The 20,112-nt window shown below is 45.7% G+C and overlaps 1 protein-coding gene across 3 annotated transcripts; it reads right to left on the reverse strand.

The window, feature by feature from the left end:
• Positions 1–385: 385 nt before the first annotated feature.
• Positions 386–19,771, reverse strand: xpa (xeroderma pigmentosum, complementation group A). Of its 3 annotated transcripts, none has more exons than XM_059643097.1 (7): positions 19,523–19,771; positions 11,357–11,572; positions 11,031–11,141; positions 5,694–5,799; positions 3,541–3,706; positions 786–903; positions 386–632 (listed from the first exon to the last, which is right to left on the reverse strand). In XM_059643097.1, the coding sequence occupies exons 2-7, from the start codon at positions 11,532–11,534 to the stop codon at positions 478–480; spliced, it is 834 nt and encodes a 277-aa protein (XP_059499080.1). In that variant the 5' UTR covers positions 11,535–11,572; positions 19,523–19,771; the 3' UTR covers positions 386–477. The 3 variants fall into 3 exon arrangements, with proteins under 3 accessions (XP_059499080.1, XP_048382776.1, XP_048382775.1); XM_048526819.2 differs by lacking the exon at positions 19,523–19,771 and adding an exon at positions 12,267–12,423 and having other exon boundaries at positions 11,357–11,569; XM_048526818.2 differs by lacking the exon at positions 19,523–19,771 and adding an exon at positions 12,267–12,423.
• Positions 19,772–20,112: the final 341 nt, after the last annotated feature.

Here is a 20,112-nt window from a genome sequence, read left to right on the forward strand (position 1 = left end):
GAGTGGCCAACGGTTACACTGTCAAAAAGATTTTGAAGACATCCATGGAGGAGAGTTGACTGCTGTCTTATGTGGTAATGAGGATGTATGGCACAGTCACTTTCTGTACCATGAAATACAGCCTGAATGGCCTGAGGGCACAGTTTTAAAGTGATTGACAAAGCTTTGGGTGATTATTTGGATAGAAATAGAAATTGGTGCAGTTAGAAAAAAGGTGATTTGACAGTAGGTAGTGATGCTCATTTGAAGAGCTAGTGCAGACATGCACCAAATGGCCTCTTCCTGTGTGGTTACACTTGATTATGTAATGCTTTTTAAAAACCAAAACTCAGGAAAGATGATGGTAAATGTCAGTATTGAAACAGTTTTTCAAAGATAGCAAATGTACAGAAATGTTCAATTTATTAAAAAAATCAACTACACAATTATTGAAGTGCCAAATTATTATACAACAAGCAAAGCATAAAATCAAATCAGTTACATTTTTTCATAGACTAACTGATGGCCACATGTGGCACATGTCTTTTTGTACATATCCTCTTCCTCCTCATGTTGTTCTTCAGGACCATACTCATGTTGGTGAAGAGCTGATTCCTTCTTCCATAGGCTGCTTCTCACAGCTCGACGAAGATCTACAATGAGGTCAGGGGAACAACAGAATATTGTGTGTGGAATGAAAGGAAGGGTAGAGATAAGAACAAGTGAGAAAAGTGGGTGGGAATGGGGAAAAACATTACTGAAATTAGTTCAGGCTGGGATCCAGTAGCAGTTTAATCTTGACCTACCTTTGACTTTTTTGTCAAACTTCTTTTGTTTCATCTTCTCCCTGTTCTCTTGCCTTGCTTCTTTTGCTTCTTGCAGAGCTTCCTCACTACCCCATACTTCAAGGGAACGTTTTATTATCTATAAAAACAGGAGAATGACACCATTGCAGCTTCATTCAGATTTCAAAATTACCAGTGAAGGACAGTGAGGAAACAAACGATTTTTAAACTGAATGAATCTAACTATGACAAGTACTGAGATAACAAAGTGTGGAGCTGGATGAACAGAGCAGGCCAAGCAGCATCTCAGGAGCACAAAAGCTGACGTTTCGGGCCTAGACCCTTCATCAGAGAATGAAGGGTCTAGGCCTGAAACATCAGCTTTTGTGCTCCTGAGATGCTGCTGTGTTCATCCAACTCCACACTTTGTTATCTTGGACTCTCCAGCATCTGCAGTTTCCATTATCACATGGCAAGTACTGAAACTGGCAATATATAGCCATTTACTGCTTTTTGATATATGCTAGCTATTTAACTTAAGTTCCACAATAAGTAGACTGTCTAGTTATAAAACATGTTAATGTACAATATCTTTACTGAGATATCATGAGCTAAAGTCACCATTGTTGTAGTGGACCACAGCACTTCTCATGGGAGGGAGACATGTGATGGTGGTGGTTTAATCACCACACTTCAGGTTGGGGGAAGATGTTGGAAAGGGGAGCCTTTTATGATAACCTCAGCTAGCACAGGAATTGAAACCATGCTGCTTGTATTACTTTGCAATTGCAAACCAGCTATCCACCTAACTGAACCATAACAATTAACAAAATGAAACAATAGTTATATACCAAGTTTTCACAAAGGTCACGTTCAATTTGTGGACTAGATTTGAATGCAACTTAAAAAAACATTATCAGACCATATACGTGTTTTTTGAACTGAAATGGTAAAAGGACTGTTTTCAAAACCAGTTATTATTGAAAGGATTACTGCACTTTTAAAGAGGGAGTTGCAGAGGGGCTATCACCAAGTGTTACGTGCAAAGTAAAATTCAGCCAGCAACAAATAGCTGACTGGTCTGGGAATGACTACCAGTTCAATGGCAAAAACCTCAGCCTGCCAATAATTATGTGATTGCCTCCTGGGTAGCTGAACAGCCTGAAACTGAAAGTAATATAGGCTGAAGCCTTCAGACCTCCAAAACAGGAAGCAGAATGTGTCTCTCGTGTAGAAAATACCTGAAGAAAGCCAGTACATTTTCTTACCAGATGCTTTCACCAATAAGTCAAAACCTTTACAATTTATTAATCTATTGACTGCACATCTTGTGAGGATACGAAAAGAACCAGGTGAAGTGAGACACCAAGTCTTGGCAAATGAAAGGTTCATCTTAACAAAACCCCAGTCAGAGGACATCAAGTTGCTTCCTAAATATTCTACCCCTTCCCCCTGCCCCCCACCAATTTTCTTTTGTCTGTGTGCATGTGTCAGGAGAGGGGTTAGTGAGCGTCACAGATGTACAGCATGGAAGCAGACCCTTCAGTCCAACTTATCCATGCTAACCAGATATTCTAAATAAGGCCCGTTTGCCAGTATTTGGCCCATAACCCTCTAAACTCTTCCTATTCATGTACCCATCCACATGCCTTTTGAATGTTGTAATTGTACCAGCATCCACCACTTCCTCTGGCAGCTCATTCCATACATGCACCACTCTGCAGGAAAATGTTGCCCCTTAGGTCCCTGTTAAATCCTTCTCCTCTCACCTTAAACCTATGCCTTCTAGTTTTGGATTCCCCCACCCTGGGGAAAAGACCTTGACTATTCCCCCTATCCATGTCCCTCATGATTTTATAAACCTCTATAAGGTGACCCCTCAGACTTCGACACTCCAGGGAAAATAGCCCCAGTCTATTCAGCCTCTCCCTGTAGCTCAAACACTCCAACTTTGGCAACATCCTTATAAATCTTTTCTGGACTCTTTCAAGCTTATAATTATATGCTAACAGTTTATAGTTTGTGTAGCTAGAAACTGTGTAACAAATAGAAATTCTTGTAAAGTACAGAAACTTGGTCCATGCTTTCTGCTTGCCTGGGCCTAACCTGACATAATTGGGAGATTTTTAGTACTTTGATAACATCTTTACTGTGATAACTCAGGTGGGGCATGATTTCCAGTACGTGACTCCAGTGAGGTACAACAAACTGAGCGCTTGTTTCTGATTTATGAATTACTTATTTTCTTAACTGTATTTTTTATTAATGTATTGGTAAGGCCACATTAGAATGCCTAGCTGCTTTCAGGTAGGTAAAACAACAGGCAGTGATTCTTTTCGGAGTACCATCACCTACAAGGCACAATTCAGGAGTGTGACAGAATACAGTTCCCACCACTTCAAGTATCAGGTAGTCACCTAAACTAGCCTTTCGAAAAAAAAGCATATAAAATCCATTAATCAGTTTCAAGATGCCTGTGACAGCATCTCAACTGTTCTGTTTATTTCATCTGTGCTTCCTCAGCCTTGATCCCTGTGGTCCAGAGAAACTGAGCAGACTGTATGATGTTTTCTAATCACTGGCATGAGATTGACCAAGGACCCTGAGCTCCACAAAGTCTATAACATCAGTTAAATCCATTAATCAGATAGCTGATTTGAGGAAAAACAAGGACAGCATTTACCTGGATATATATCACTATTCCTTCAACACCGCTAGTTATTGGCACTCGTTCATTTTCTCACGAAAAGCTTTACATCTTGTATTGTTAACGTACCTGCAGCCTCACATAAAGTTTCATGTTGCCCCAGTTAGTATTATGTGGATTTTTCTTCAGTATGTACTTGAGTATAGGGGTTCGCTTGTCCAGGTCACAGTCTTTAAGCAGAAATTCCTGCTTTGCATCTGTTCGGGTAATTAGTTTGTGTTTCTCTTCATTATCTCTGCAATACAGCAAGAAGCTGGTGACCGAAGTTTCCACTGTGAATGAGAATCTTTAAATTATGTACTCATGTTAACAGATCAGACCTAGACTACAGAAAGAAATGTCAGTGAAGGAAAGCTATGAATAAAGGTAGATATTTGAATAATTGTGCAAATCACATTTTTAAAATCAGCTGTAAAATTTCCTGTTGTGTACCACATGCAGCAGCACCAGTTAAAACACAATGATGCAAATTTTATTTCGCTGTTATACACCAGTCAAGAATGCAGAGATAGTAGGGACTGCAGATGCTGGAGAATCTGAGATAACAAGGTGTGGAGCTGGACGAACACAGCAGGCCAAGCAGCATCACAGGAACCGGAAGGCTGACGTTTTGGACCTAGACCTTTCTACAGAAATGGCCTTGTTATCTCAGATTCTGCAGCATCAGCAGTTCCTACCATCTCTGACCCGGAAAAAGATTTGGGAACTTCCACCAGAGGGAGCAGTTGAGGCAAACAGCGTAGATGAAGAGGCATTGGTAACATTGATCGGGTTGGAAGAGGAGAGGTGAGGTGAGCAGAATCTCATTTGGACTACAAACCTTGTTGGCTAAAGACCCTGCTTGTGTGCTGTACATATTAGGTAAAAAAAATGCATTCTTGACTAGGTGTAGAGCTGGATCGACACAGCAGGCCAGGCAGCAAAGCTGATGTTTTGGGTCTCGACCCTTCAGAAATTTCTTTAAGCAGAACGGTCATGGACTAATAATTCAAAATGTGAATGCAAGTGTTCTATGGCAATTTAGTAAGTTTTTTTAAAAAATATGATTAGTAAAAAACTTGGAGTAAAAGCGACCACAATCACTGGAGAAGCAAATCACTGCAGATGCCGGAATCTGCTTTGAAAATAACAAATGCTGGGTATCACAGTAGGTCAGGCAGTATTCATGGAGACAGAGCAAGCTAATGTTTCAAATCTATATGACTTCAGAGCTGAAGGAAAATGTTGCAGAGGGGGCAGCATTTATGCTATAGTTTGTGGGGGGGGGGTTTGGCGGTGGGTTCGGCTATTAGGAGTAGAGGGCTGGAGGAGAAAAGATGTTGACATTTCAGATTAAGTGATCAGTATGACAGAACAATGGCATGTCTCCTGCCAGAATGGAAAGGACAGACAGTCCCACTGGGCCGTGGGGAGCGGACAGAGGGCATAACAGAATGTAACAAGTTAAAAGAAGGGGAAGAAATGTGAGTTCATTCACAACTTGAAGGTGTTGAACTCAATATTAAGTCCAGAAGGCTGTAAAGTGCCTCGTCTGAGCATAAGTTGTTGTTTCTCCAGTTTACACTGTGATTCACGAGAGCACTGCGGCATGTCCTCTCTCCCCATCCCAATAGGATGGTCTGTCCTTCCAATAACAGTTCTGAGGAAGGGTCACCGGGCTGAAACGCCAACTCTGCTTTCTCTTCACAGATGCTGCCAGGCCTGCTGAGTTTTTCTAGCAACTTCTGTTTCTGATCTGCTGTTCTTTTGGGTTTTAACCAGCAACGGATGTTTGTATGGATAGTGTTGCCTGCAGCCCAAGAATAAACAATTTGAGATAACATGGTGTGAAACTGGATGAACACAGCCGGCCAAACAGCATCAGAGGAGCAGGAAAGCTTAACGTTTCGGGTCGGGACCCTTCCTCAGAAATTTTTTGAAGAAGGGTCCCAACCCAAAACATCAAGCTTTCCTGCTCCTCTGATGCTGCTTGGGCTGCTGTGTTCATCCAGCTTCACACCGTGTTATCTCAGATTCTTCAGCATCAGCAGTTCCTACTATCTCGATAATAAGCAATTTGTATTTCTGGAAAATACCTGACAAACAATTACCTGCAATTAATAACAATCTGATCCAACATGCTTAGTTACAATTGGGATGCCATTGTGACCATTTCTTTTCAATTTCTCCCCCATAACAATAAACATAGCTTATGTATCTAAGGATAAAATTACTCTCAATACCTGCAATTATCACAGACAGGTAGATCAAAGTGACTGCTGAGAAAGGAGTCCATGAATTCTTTGCCACATTCTTCACACAATAAATAATCAAATTCCAAGACAGGTCCTGCAGTTACAGACAGCATATTTTGAATTAGCGACAACTTTCTTATAATGTGGCAGAGGAGGAAAAAAAGTTAGCATGATAAAAATTTTCTGAAATAATTACCTGCACTTGGGTAACAAAGACAGTAAAACAGTAGCCACAAGAGGTCTGGCCCATACATTTATAGGCACTTAAGTAACTAGTGTTATACAGTATCACCCCAAAATGGAGTCTCAGACCTGCAGCATAATTTGTCCCAGTAAAATAGATCAGTAATGGTGGCAACACTGTGTAGCTGAAGATCCTGTCAATCGGTTGTTCTTTAAACCAAAAACCCAAGAAACAGACAAACTGGAACAAAACGTTCTCCTCTTGTCTTGGCCAACACAAAGTAGCAGAGAATGCTGTTGAGGATCCAAGACAACAAAATGTGAGGCTGGATGAACACAGCAGGCCAAGCAGCATCTCAGGAGCACAAAAGCTGACGTTTCGGGCCTAGACCTTTCATCAGAGAGGGGGATGGGGTGAGGGTTCCGGAATAAATAGGGAGAGAGGGGGAGGCGGACCGAAGATGGAGAGAAAAGAAGATAGGTGGAGAGAGTATAGGTGGGGAGGTAGGGTGGGGATAGGTCAGTCCAGGGAAGACGGACAGGTCAAGGAGGTGGGATGAGGTTAGTAGGTAGATGGGGGTGCGGCTTGGGGTGGGAGGAAGGGATGGGTGAGAGGAAGAACAGGTTAGGGAGGCAGAGACAGGTTGAACTGGTTTTGGGATGCAGTGGGTGGAGGGGAAGAGCTGGGCTGGTTTAGGGATGCGGTGGGGGAAGGGGAGATTTTGAAACTGGTGAAGTCCACCTTGATACCATTAGGCTGCAGGGTTCCCAGGCGGAATATGAGTTGCTGTTCCTGCAACCTTCGGGTGGCATCATTGTGGCACTGCAGGAGGCCCATGATGGACATGTCATCTAAAGAACGGGAGGGGGAGTGGAAATGGTTTGCGACTGGAGGTGCAGTAGTTTGTTGCGAACTGAGCGGAGGTGTTCTGCAAAGCGGTCTCCAAGCCTCCCCTCTCTGACGAAGGGTCTAGGCCCGAAACGTCAGCTTTTGTGCTCCTGAGATGCTGCTTGGCCTGCTGTGTTCATCCAGCCTCACATTTTGTTGTCTTGGATTCTCCAGCATCTGCAGTTCCCATTATCTCTGATGCTGTTGAGGATACTGTGATTGATGCGCATTTGGACTATGCAAGAGGCTTTTCATAAAGTGCCACAGAGTATACATTTAGCAAAAATGAAAATTTGGAATTACAGGGGTAATCTGGATCCTAAACTGGTTTAGGGACAGAAGTGAACCTTATTCCTTTCAAACTGGAATAAAATCTGTAATTACATTCCATGTGGGTTGATAGTAGGACCATGCTCTTTTTGCTATTTATTATTCATTTATTTATTATCTATTTATTATCTATTTATTATTAGATATGCAGAATATCATTTCAAAGTTTGCTGCTGACAGAGAACTCAAGTGTAGGCAGTGAGGACAGTTGTAATAAACTCCAAGAAGACACAGATAAAATTGGCAGATACAATTTAACACAAGAATGAGGTGATTCATTTTGGCAGGAGATGCAACATAAGCAAAATGGAACAATTTTAAAGGAAATATACAATTAAGTAAAGATGTTAGCACAAATTGAGACAATTGTAATAAAATACACATTGCATTTTTAAATAAATGCATATGGAGCACAAAAGCAAAGAAGTTACACTGAACGTGGTTGGACCCTCGCTGGTAAATTATTGCCAGTTCTAGGCACCTCATTTTAGTAAGGGTGTGAAGGACTTTCAGAACTCAGAAGGGGACTTAATGGAATACCATCAGGGGAGAATTCAAAAAGATGGAGATCCTACTAGAACTGACAGCAAAGGAAGTTGAGGGGAGATTTGACGTCTTACGTCTGTGGTCAGCAAGGTTTTGGAAAGAATTCTGAGGGATAGGATTTATGGCTATTTGGAAAAGCATAGTGTGATTAAAGGGAGTCAGCGTGGCTTTGAGAGAGGCAGGTCATGCCTTCCAAATCTTATTGAGTTCTTTGAGGAAGTCACAAGACAGGTTGACGAGGGTCGAGCAGTGGATGTGGTGTACATGGACTTCAGCAAGGCATTTGATAAGGTTCCCCGTTCCCCACGGCAGGCTCATTCATAAAGTCAGGAGGTATGGGATACAGGGTGATGTGGCTGTCTGGATTCAGAATTGGTTGGCTGACAGGAGGCAGAGAGTGGTTGTAGATGGTAAGTATTCTGCCTGGAGGTCAGTGCTGAGTGATGGCCCGCAGGGCTCTGTTCTTGGGCCTCTGCTCTTTGTATTTTTTATAAATGGCTTGGTTGAGGATGTTGAGGGGTGGGTTAGTACGTTTGCTGATGACACAAAGGTTGGAGGTGCCGTTGATAGTATCGAGGGCTATTGCAGGCTTCAGCGAGACATTGACAGGATGCAGAGCTGGGCTGAGAAATGGCAGATGGAGTTCAACCTGGATAAATGCAAAGTAATGCATTTTGGAAGGCTGAGCTTAAATGCTGAATATAGGATTAAATGCAGGATTCTCTGCAGTGTGGAGGAACAGCGGGATCATGGTGTTCAAGTGCATAGCTCCCTCAAAGTTACCACCCAGGTGGATAAGGTTGTTAAGAAAGCATATGGTGTTTTGGCTTTCATTAACAGGGGGATCGAGTTTAAGAGCCGCGAGGTTATGCTGCAGCTCTACAAAACCCTGGTGAGACCACATTTGGAGTATTGCGTCCAGTTCTGGTCCCCCTATTATAGGGAAGATGTGGAGGCTTTGGAGAGGGTGCAAAGGAGGTTTACCAGGAAGCTGCCTGGACTAGAGGGCTTGTTTTATGAGGAGAGGTTGACTGAGCTCGGAATTTTCTCTCTGGAGAGAAGGAGGAAGAGAGGTGATCTGATCGAGGTGTACAAGGTAGTGAGAGGCATGGATAGAGTCGATAGCCAGAGACTTTCCCCCAGGGCAGAATTGACTGCCACAAGGGATCATGGTTTTAAGGTGTTAGGAAGAAGGTATAGAGGAGACGTCAGAGGGAGGTTCTTCACCCAGAGAGTTGTGAGCGCATGGAATAGTTTGCCAGTGGTAGTCGTGGAAGCGGAGTCATTAGTGACATTTAAGCGACTGATGGACATACACATGGACAGCAGTGAATTAAGGGGAATATAGGTTAGGTTATTTTATTTTTGGATTAGGATTATTCCACAGCACCACATCGTGGGCTGAAGGGCCTGTACTGTGCTGTACTTTTCTATGTTCTATGTTGACTGAGTTGTTCAAAAGTTATGGAGCGTTTTGATTCAATAAGGAGAAACCGTTTCCAATTGGAAAAGGATCAATTACATGCACAAACAAAATTGGTCAAACGTCATCCTCACACTATAAATCTTTTACTTGTATGGGCAAGTGCATTGCACGCTCTGACTGGTAATTAAAGCCTGGAATGGCCAAATGGGTAGGGAGGAGGAAATACCCAAGCTGACAGTCTGTTAGCCTGACAGTACAATGCAACTTGTACGGATACTGTACCAATGAAGAATTGAGGTTTGATCAGCTAATGCATCTTCTCCATCCACAACTAACTGGAGTACTTGTGATTTATTTATCGGACGTGAGTGTCACAAGCAAGGCCACCATCCAGGGAAACGTAGGCTGTGAGCTGATGCAGATTATACCACACATACCAAACCACAGGTTGTGTTCTCCTATACTGAAATGATTTCCAGTAATTTCTGCAGTCCACGCTATATATAAAACAGCAACAAGATCAGAAGAACCAGGGCCATCAAGTCTACTCTGCCATTCAATGCGCTGATGTGATAGTCTTCAACTTTACTTTCCTTACTTATCTCGATAACTGTCCATTTACTTTACTGATTAAGAATCTGTGTGAGACTTTAATATACTTATTTCCCCAGCCTCGACAGCCCTTTCTGTAAAGAATTCCACAGATACATTATCGTCAGGAAATAAACTGCTGTTCATGGGACTAGTTCAGTTTGGGATTATGGTCGACATGGGCTGGTTGGACTGAAGTGTCTGTTTCTGTGCTGTATGACTATTATTAATAGTTAACTCCTCAATTTGAGATATCTCCTCTGGCCTGAACTCTCCCACAAAGAGAAAATCTCTCTCCCCCTACCCTGTGAAGCCCCTAACAATTATTTTAAGCTCTCATGCTTCTAAACTCCAATGCGCAGAAATCCAACTTACTCAACATTTCCTCAAGAAAATCTTTCCATCCCCAGGATCAACTTGGTGAACCTTCTCTGAACTGCCTCCATTGCCTGTTTTTTTTTGAGCTACAGGACCATGACAGTTTTCCAGTTGTGGTCTGGCTAAAGCCTTAAACCATCTTCGTAAGACCTCCCCACTTTTATGCTCCAACCCCTTTGAAATAAAGGTCAAAAGTCCATTTGCCCTCCCCATTACCCAATGAACTTGGTTGCACGTATTTTGTGATTCATGCACAAAGATCCCTAAATCCCTTTGCTGTAGCTTTCTGCAGTCTTTCCCTATTTAAATTACATTCAGTACTTCTAATGTGGACAAGTCATGCAAGGTTGTATCATTTGGTAGCAGTAGCCCAGAATGTGTTTTTTTTAAATCACTTCTGTTCAGGGATAGTTCTGTGCTTTAATGTGCACCTCAGACCTGTACTGGAAACATCTGATTGAGTCAGGAAGGTTAAACCTTAGTTTTACACCACGGAAAGAGTCACTTTGGCCAATCATACCTGCATTGATCATCAAGAACCTATCTACTCTCGTTGCATTTTTTTTGCATGTGGCCCGTGGCCTCGTTGCTACGGCATTTCAAGGTTTAAACGTTGTGATGGTCCCTGTATTTATAACCTCTCAGGCACTAAGTATCAAAGACTTCATCGTCTGAATGTCGAAAGACATTCCTTAAATACTACTGAAGCTCTTGGTCTGTGGTCATTGATCCCTCTACTAAAGGATGTTTCCTCCTGCCTACACTACCTTTGCCCCTCAATTTTGTACATCTCAGTCAGCACCCCTCCCCATCCGCCCAGCCTTCCCTGCTCAAAAGATAACAATCACAGCCTATCGGGTACCTGTTCATAGTTAAAATACTCCAGGGTGAACAACAACAACCTGGTGAATCTCCCCTGCACCCTCTCTGGATGCAATTCCATCCCAATCATACTGTGCTGGAATGTTTAATACAAATGTACCTGGTTGATGTACAACTTTATTCACTTCAGGAAGCTCTTCCTCCTCCTCCTCTAGAAAGAATCCTCCTCCTGTATCAATTACTTTGGGTGCAAGCTTTGCGACAGTGCCACCTGTTAGATACAAATATAAATACCCTTTTAGACAAAACTATGGTATTGCAGAATGTACAGGATTACATCCATCAGTAAACACAGATCATGCTTAAAAACAGGGCTTAGATTTAAATTCTAAACAGCAAGATCTCAGTTACAAAGCATATTTAAATAACTCTATTCAGATGTAACACTACAGAACAGTGTCTTAACATCAGAAAAACACTACTTGCCTGCATCAGAAGGGTAGGGTCTGCTGGCCAGCCTGGCCTGCCGCAGGATCAGTGCTCTCTGTCGGTTCCGCTCAATCTTGGCCAACACAACAGGTGGTAGAGACTTTTTCTGCTCCAGCTCTCCCTGTCCTGTATCAGCAGAGGTTGATGACGATCCACTCTTCGCCTCCAAATTCATGTTTGGAATGAGGTTTTTGCCTTGTCACTTCCAACCTGCTGGAAGAATAATTAGGTACAGCATAGTTAGGACATCTGATATGAAAAGATGGCAGCGTTCACAATAAAGACCAATGGCTTGCAGTCTGTTGGAATTACTTGGCAGTCAGTCTGTTCACTTTGGGAATTGACCCACAGAGGTCAGGAAGATGCCAGCATTGATATCTGGCACACATTGAGCATCAGTCGTGCATTTAGCTTTGATTTTAAGCTCATGGCTCTTTAACCTGGATTTCCCAGTTTGTGTCAAGCCCCCCCGAATCCTTCACGAAAACAGAGGTTTTTGGGAAAGCAACCGATAGGCTGTTCTTGCTCCTGACTTACAGCATCTTCAGTTCTTTTGGGCTTCCCGAATCCTTCACCATTTTAAACACTTTGACTCATGCACTTTTCAATATCCTACACTCAAAAATTAAAAAAAAAACAGACATGCAACGTTTCTGTAATAATGTCCCTTTAAGCCCTTGTGTCATTCTGGTGATCCTGCTTCATCTTCCTACAAGGTCAACAACATTCTCCCTAAAATACACGCCCCCAAAACTGAAGGTAATGCTGCAGGTGGGATCCTGCACAGCCAAAGCCTCACTTTCTGAGATAACAGCCCATATTCCATCAGCTTCCTTGACTCCTTTCTCTCCCTGTGGGCAGGATTTTATTACACTTCTTATCCCAGTACCCAAATCCCTCCTCCCACCTGCACATCTCACAGCCTCCCATCACCGAGACACATTCAGATTTATCATTCCTGGGTTGAATGGATGGGTTCACACTTCCAGCTGGGATTTATTTATAAACTTTATAACTTCCGGCTCACACTCCCCCGCCCGCCTCTCCAGCGCCACTTCCGACCACCTGCCCTTCCCGGAAGTGACGGAGACAAGCGCGGCCGACGCAAACGCTTCCGTGACGCGGCGACGTCACACGCACCGGGCTTCCGCCCCCTGCAGGTGGCTGAGGGGACGTGGCTGCCCGCGCCAGAGGAAACCTGACGCTCAATCAATGGGGAACCTGAGGCTCAATCACTGGGGAACCTGAGGCTCAATCAATGGAGAACCTGATGCTCAATCAGTGGGGAACCTGAGGATCAATCAATGGGGAACCTGAGGCTCAATCATTGAGGAACCTGAGGCTCAATCAATGGAGAACCTGACGCTCAATCATTGGGGAACTGAGGCTCAATCAATGGGAACCTGAGGCTCAATCATTGGGGAACCTGAGGTTCAATCAATGGGAACCTGAGGCTCAATCAATGGAGAACCTGATGCTCAATCAGTGGGGAACCTGAGGCTCAATCAATGGGAACCTGAGGTTCAATCAATGGGAACCTGAGGCTCAATCAATGGAGAACCTGATGCTCAATCAGTGGGGAACCTGAGGCTCAATCAATGGGAACCTGAGGCTCAATCAATGGAGAACCTGATGCTCAATCAGTGGGGAACCTGAGGATCAATCAATGGGGAACCTGAGGCTCAATCATTGAGGAACCTGAGGCTCAATCAATGGAGAACCTGACGCTCAATCATTGGGGAACTGAGGCTCAATCAATGGGAACCTGAGGCTCAATCATTGGGGAACCTGAGGTTCAATCAATGGGAACCTGAGGCTCAATCATTGGGGAACCTGACGCTCAATCAATGGGGAACCTGAGGCTCAATCAACAGGGAACCTGAGGCTCAATCAACGGGGAACCTGAGGCTCAATCAGTGGGGAACCTGAGGCTCAATCAATGGGAACCTGAGGCTCAATCATTGGGGAACCTGACGCTCAATCAATGGGGAACCTGAGGCTCAATCATTGGGAACCTGACGCTCAATCATTGAGGAACCTGAGGCCCAATCATTGGGGAACCTGAGGCTCAATCACTGGAAACCTGAGGCTCAATCAGTGGGGAACCTGAGGCTCAATCAGTGGGGAACCTGAGGCTCAATCAACGGGGAACCTGAGGCTCAATCATTGGGGAACCTGAGGCTCATCATTGGGGAACCTGAGGCTCATCATTAGGGTTACCTGAGGCTCAATCAATGGAGAACCTGAGGATCAATCAATGGGGAACCTGAGGCTCAATCATTGAGGAACCTGAGGCTCAATCAACGGGGAACCTGAGGCTCAATCAATGGAGAACCTGACGCTCAATCAGTGGGGAACGTGAGGCTCAATCAATGAGGAACCTGAGGCTCAATCAATGGGGAAACTGAGGATCAATCATTAGGGAACCTGAGGCTCAATCATTGAGGAACCTGGCGCTCAATCAATGGAGAACCTGGCGCTCAATCAGTGGGGAACGTGAGGCTCAATCATTAGGGAACCTGAGGCTCAATCATTAGGGAACCTGAGGCTCAATCAACGGGGAACCTGAGGCTCAACCAATGGAGAACCTGACGCTCAATCAGTGGGGAACGTGAGGCTCAATCATTAGGGAACCTGAGGCTCAATCATTAGGGAACATGAGGCTCAATCAATAGGGAACCTGAGGCTCAATCTTTGGGGAACCTGACGCTCAATCAATGGGGAACCTGAGGATCAATCACTGGGGAACCTGAGGATCAATCAATGGGGAACCTGAGGCTCAATCATTGAGGAACCTGAGGCTCAATCAATGGAGAACCTGACGCTCAATCATTGGGGAACTGAGGCTCAATCAATGGGAACCTGAGGCTCAATCATTGGGGAACCTGAGGTTCAATCAATGGGAACCTGAGGCTCAATCAATGGAGAACCTGATGCTCAATCAGTGGGGAACCTGAGGCTCAATCAATGGGAACCTGAGGCTCAATCAATGGAGAACCTGATGCTCAATCAGTGGGGAACCTGAGGATCAATCAATGGGGAACCTGAGGCTCAATCATTGAGGAACCTGAGGCTCAATCAATGGAGAACCTGACGCTCAATCATTGGGGAACTGAGGCTCAATCAATGGGAACCTGAGGCTCAATCATTGGGGAACCTGAGGTTCAATCAATGGGAACCTGAGGCTCAATCATTGGGGAACCTGACGCTCAATCAATGGGGAACCTGAGGCTCAATCAACAGGGAACCTGAGGCTCAATCAACGGGGAACCTGAGGCTCAATCAGTGGGGAACCTGAGGCTCAATCAGTGGGGAACCTGAGGCTCAATCAATGGGAACCTGAGGCTCAATCATTGGGGAACCTGACGCTCAATCAATGGGGAACCTGAGGCTCAATCATTGGGAACCTGACGCTCAATCATTGAGGAACCTGAGGCCCAATCATTGGGGAACCTGAGGCTCAATCACTGGAAACCTGAGGCTCAATCAGTGGGGAACCTGAGGCTCAATCAACGGGGAACCTGAGGCTCAATCATTGGGGAACCTGAGGCTCATCATTGGGGAACCTGAGGCTCAATCATTGGGGAACCTGAGGCTCATCATTAGGGTTACCTGAGGCTCAATCAATGGAGAACCTGAGGATCAATCAATGGGGAACCTGAGGCTCAATCATTGAGGAACCTGAGGCTCAATCAACGGGGAACCTGAGGCTCAATCAATGGAGAACCTGACGCTCAATCAGTGGGGAACGTGAGGCTCAATCAATGAGGAACCTGAGGCTCAATCAATGGGGAAACTGAGGATCAATCATTAGGGAACCTGAGGCTCAATCATTGAGGAACCTGAGGCTCAATCAATGGAGAACCTGAGGCTCAATCAATGGAGAACCTGATGCTCAATAAGTGGGGAACCTGACGCTCAATCAATGGGGAACCTGAGGCTCAATCAATGGGGAACCTGAGGCTCAATCAACAGGGAACCTGAGGCTCAATCAATGGGAACCTGAGGCTCAATCTTTGGGGAACCTGACGCTCAATCAATGGGGAACCTGAGGCTCAATCAATGGGAACCTGAGGCTCAATCAGTGGGGAACCTGAGTCTCAATCATTGGGGAGCGTTAGGCTCAATCACTGGGGAACCTGAGGCTCAATCAATGGGAACCTGACGCTCAATCTCTGGGAACCTGAGGCTCAATCAATGGCGAACCTGAGACTCAATCACTGGGAACTTGACACTCATTCACTGGGGAACCTGAGGCTCAATCAATGGGAACCTGACACTCATTCACTGGGGAACCTGAGGCTCAATCATTGGGGAACCTGAGGCTCAATCACTGGGGAACCTGAGGCTCAATCAATGGGAACCTGAGGCTCAATCAGTGGGGAACCGGAGGCTCCATCAGTGGGGAACCTGAGGCTCAATCACTGGGAACCTGACACTCATTCACTGGGGAACCTGAGGCTCAATCACTGGGAACCTGACACTCATTCACTGGGGAACCTGAGGCTCAATCACTGGGGAACCGGAGGCTCAATCAATGGGAACCTGTCGCTCAATCATTGGGGAACCTGAGGCTCAATCAACGGGGAACCTGAGGCTCAATCATTGGGAACCTGAGGCTCATTCACTGGGGAACCTGAGGTTCAACCAATGGGAAACCTCTGTAAAAGAGTTAAAGGCCTGTTAGAGATCATTTCCTGAAAACAACCTTGGCACTTCCCTCCATTCACATAGCCCAACAGGTTAAACTTCCTCCAAGATGGTTCCCTGCCCTCACCCTGAACTTCTTTCTTTGAGCTTCCTTGTCTCCCCATGCCCTCTTTGAGATCATGTTTGTGAGTTCCACCCCCTGTTCTCTTGACCCTATTGCCAATAAAGTACTGACTTCACATTCCTTCCCCAGGTTTTGTGTTAGTCAATAAAAACCGAAAGAACTGCGGATGCTGTAAATCAGGAACAAAAACAAAGTTGCTGGAAAAGCTCAGCAGTCTGGCAGCATCTGTGAACGAGAAAACAGTTAACATTTTGGGTCTGGTGACCCTTCCTCAGAACTCAAGGGGAACTCCAAGGAAGGGTCACTGGACCCGAAATGTTAACTCTGTTTTCTCCTTCACAGATGCTACCAGACCTGCTGAGCTTTTCCAGCAACTTTGTTTTTGTGCATGTTAATTAGCATTGTTCCTGGTCTCTATAAGGTCATCCCTAAGCCTCTGATGCTCAAGGGAAAACAGTCCCAACCTATTCACCCTCTCCCTATAGCTCAAATCCTCCAACGATGGCAATATCCTTGTAAATCTTTTCTGAACTATTTCTAGTTTCACAACACATTTACTTCTTGTGTCTCTCAAAACAAAAAAAAAAGCCTCTGTATTAAGATAATAAAATGTGAGGCTGGATGAACACAGCAGGCCAAGCAGCATCTCAGGAGCACAAAAGCTGACGTTTCGGGCCTAGACCCTTCATCAGAGAGGGGGATGGGGGGAGGGAACTGGAATAAATAGGGAGAGAGGGGGAGGCGGACCGAAGATGGAGAGTAAAGAAGATAGGTGGAGAGGGTGTAGGTGGGGAGGTAGGGAGGGGATAGGTCAGTCCAGGGAAGACGGACAGGTCCGTGACACCACCCACGCCCTCCACCTCCTCCAGGACTTCCAATTCCCTGGCCCCCAACACCTCATATTCACCATGGACGTCCAGTCCCTGTACACCTGCATTCCGCATGGAGATGGCCTCAAGGCCCTCCGCTTCTTCCTGTCCCGCAGGCCCGACCAGGCCCCCTCCACCGACACTCTCATCCGCCTAGCGGAACTCGTCCTCACACTCAACAACTTCTCTTTTGACTCCTCCCACTTCCTACAGACTAAGGGGGTGGCCATGGGCACCCGCATGGGCCCCAGCTATGCCTGCCTCTTTGTAGGTTACGTGGAACAGTCCATCTTCCGCACCTACACAGGCCCCAAACCCCACCTCTTCCTCCGGTACATTGATGACTGTATCGGCGCCGCCTCTTGCTCCCCAGAGGAGCTCGAACAGTTCATCCACTTCACCAACACCTTCCACCCCAACCTTCAGTTCACCTGGGCCATCTCCAGCACATCCCTCACCTTCCTGGACCTCTCAGTCTCCATCTCAGGCAACCAGCTTGTAACTGATGTCCATTACAAGCCCACCGACTCCCACAGCTACCTAGAATACACCTCCTCCCACCCACCCTCCTGCAAAAATTCCATCCCCTATTCCCAATTCCTCCGCCTCCGCCGCATCTGCTCCCACGATAAGACATTCCACTCCCGCACATCCCAGATGTCCAAGTTCTTTAAGGACCGCAACTTCCCCCCCACGGTGATTGAGAACGCCCTTGACCGCGTCTCCCGCATTTCCCGCGACACATCCCTCACACCCCGCCCCCGCCACAACCGCCCCAAGAGGATCCCCCTCGTTCTCACACACCACCCTACCAACCTCCGGATACAACGCATTATCCTCCGACACTTCCGCCATTTACAATCCGACCCCACCACCCAAGACATTTTTCCATCCCCACCCCTGTCTGCTTTCCGGAGAGACCACTCTCTCCGTGACTCCCTTGTTCGCTCCACACTGCCCTCCAACCCCACCACACCCGGCACCTTCCCCTGCAACCGCAGGAAATGCTACACTTGTCCCCACACCTCCTCCCTCACCCCCATCCCAGGCCCCAAGATGACATTCCACATTAAGCAGAGGTTCACCTGCACATCTGCCAATGTGGTATACTGCATCCACTGTACCCGGTGCGGCTTTCTCTACATTGGGGAAACCAAGCGGAGGCTTGGGGACCGCTTTGCAGAACACCTCCGCTCAGTTCGCAACAAACAACTGCACCTCCCGGTCGCAAACCATTTCCACTCCCCCTCCCATTCTCTTGATGACATGTCCATCATGGGCCTCCTGCACTGCCACAATGATGCCACCCGAAGGTTGCAGGAACAGCAACTCATATTCCGCCTGGGAACCCTGCAGCCATATGGTATCAATGTGGACTTCACCAGTTTCAAAATCTCCCCTTCCCCCACTGCATCCCTCAACCAGCCCAGTTCATCCCCTCCCCCCACTGCACCACACAACCAGCCCAGCTCTTCCCCCCCACCCACTGCATCCCAAAACCAGTCCAACCTGTCTCTGCCTCCCTAACCGGTTCTTCCTCTCACCCATCCCTTCCTCCCACCCCAAGCCGCACCCCCAGCTACCTACTAACCTCATCCCACCTCCTTGACCTGTCCGTCTTCCCTGGACTGACCTATCCCCTCCCTACCTCCCCACCTACACCCTCTCCACCTATCTTCTTTACTCTCCATCTTCGGTCCGCCTCCCCCTCTCTCCCTATTTATTCCAGTTCCCTCCCCCCATCCCCCTCTCTGATGAAGGGTCTAGGCCCGAAACGTCAGCTTTTGTGCTCCTGAGATGCTGCTTGGCCTGCTGTGTTCATCCAGCCTCACATTTTATTATCTTGGAATCTCCAGCATCTGCAGTTCCCATTATCTCTGATACTATTTTAGCCTCTGTATTAAGTCTGTTAAACTTGCAAATATTGTTAAAGAAGAACGTAAGTATAAACCCAGGAACTAACATCCACTCAGTTTAACTTCAGAGGTGGGAAAGATTTTAGAATCGGTAATACATGACAAATTAGTGGTCACACAGACAGATGTCAATTAAGTAGGGAAATCCAGCATGGATTTGTTGAAGGCAAATTATGTTGCACTAACTTCACCGATGAGGTATGCAGTTGATGCAATGTACATAGACTTCCAAAAGGTGTTTGGAAAAGGGCTCTGTAACAGGCTTACTAGTTTAAACTCCTAGAATAACAGGGACAGAATCAGGCAGCATGGATACAAAGTTTCTGAGTGCACTAAACACGGCAGTCATGTGTAATTGCTTTTCTCACTGAGGAATTGAAATAAAGACCACTGCGTGCTTTTTTTTAATATATACTTTTGTGACCTGGACTTGGGCGTACAGGACAAAATTTTATAATTTGGGGATGGTTCAGAACTTAGAAGTTTTGAAAACCTTTGGAGAGGATAATGAGTGTGTAAACTCTCCAAATAACTCATCTACTCCATCCCATGAGTACAAGTGGCCCCCACGTGGTAGAGTCTATGGGTCAAGCATTGGACTTACCAGGCTCCTCAGAAGACTTCAAGCAGCACTGGAAGCAAGTCTTGGTGTGTCCTGAAGGGTCTCAACTAGGTCTCAGTTTCTGTTCTTTCAAAAGTTCGCACTGTTTACATTTCACTTGCAGTCTGGGGTATTAGCATCAGAGATTGAGGACGATGCCCCTCCATTCACTTTTTTGGGGCCCTTCCCATCCTTACTTCTGAGGCATTGGAAAATCACGGCCCATTGACTTTGAATATTTCCTTTCAACATGTACAATCCTGCAACAGTAATCTGTCAAATTTGATAATGGTGAAGAAATATGCATTCTCGTGCACGCCAGGTCTTGTACTTAGTGAGCAGGAATGTCTTAGTCACTCAAAGTAATATTCCGTTAAGGAGCATTTAAAAATAAAAGTTTATCTCATTGACCATGTCAAATGTAAGTTAACCTCAATAGTTTTCTGCTGTGTTACCAATCTCTCTCACGCTGAGCAGTTAGTTCTAATATGAGTGAGCACATAGGCTTCAGAATAAGTGTGGGATACAATCCTGGAAAAACATGAGCATATCAGGAAATCTGCTTCAATGAATCAAATTTCTCTCTCCACCAA

The sequence above is a fragment of the Stegostoma tigrinum genome, chromosome 3 (genome assembly GCF_030684315.1).
Source record: "Stegostoma tigrinum isolate sSteTig4 chromosome 3, sSteTig4.hap1, whole genome shotgun sequence".
NCBI classification, from domain to species: Eukaryota; Metazoa; Chordata; class Chondrichthyes; order Orectolobiformes; family Stegostomatidae; genus Stegostoma; species Stegostoma tigrinum.

What these genes read in the sequence shown, in the direction of transcription:
- xpa (XM_059643097.1), bottom strand. Translation starts at nt 11,534, where the DNA reads ATGAATTTGGAGGCGAAGAGTGGATCGTCATCAACCTCTGCTGATACA. An exon ending in ACCCTACCCTTCTGATGCAG is followed by an intron (nt 11,142 to 11,356) that starts GCAAGTAGTGTT and finishes TGTATCTAACAG; the next exon opens with GTGGCACTGTCGCAAAGCTT. An exon ending in AACTTTATGTGAGGCTGCAG is followed by an intron (nt 904 to 3,540) that starts GTACGTTAACAA and finishes CTGTTTTTATAG; the next exon opens with ATAATAAAACGTTCCCTTGA.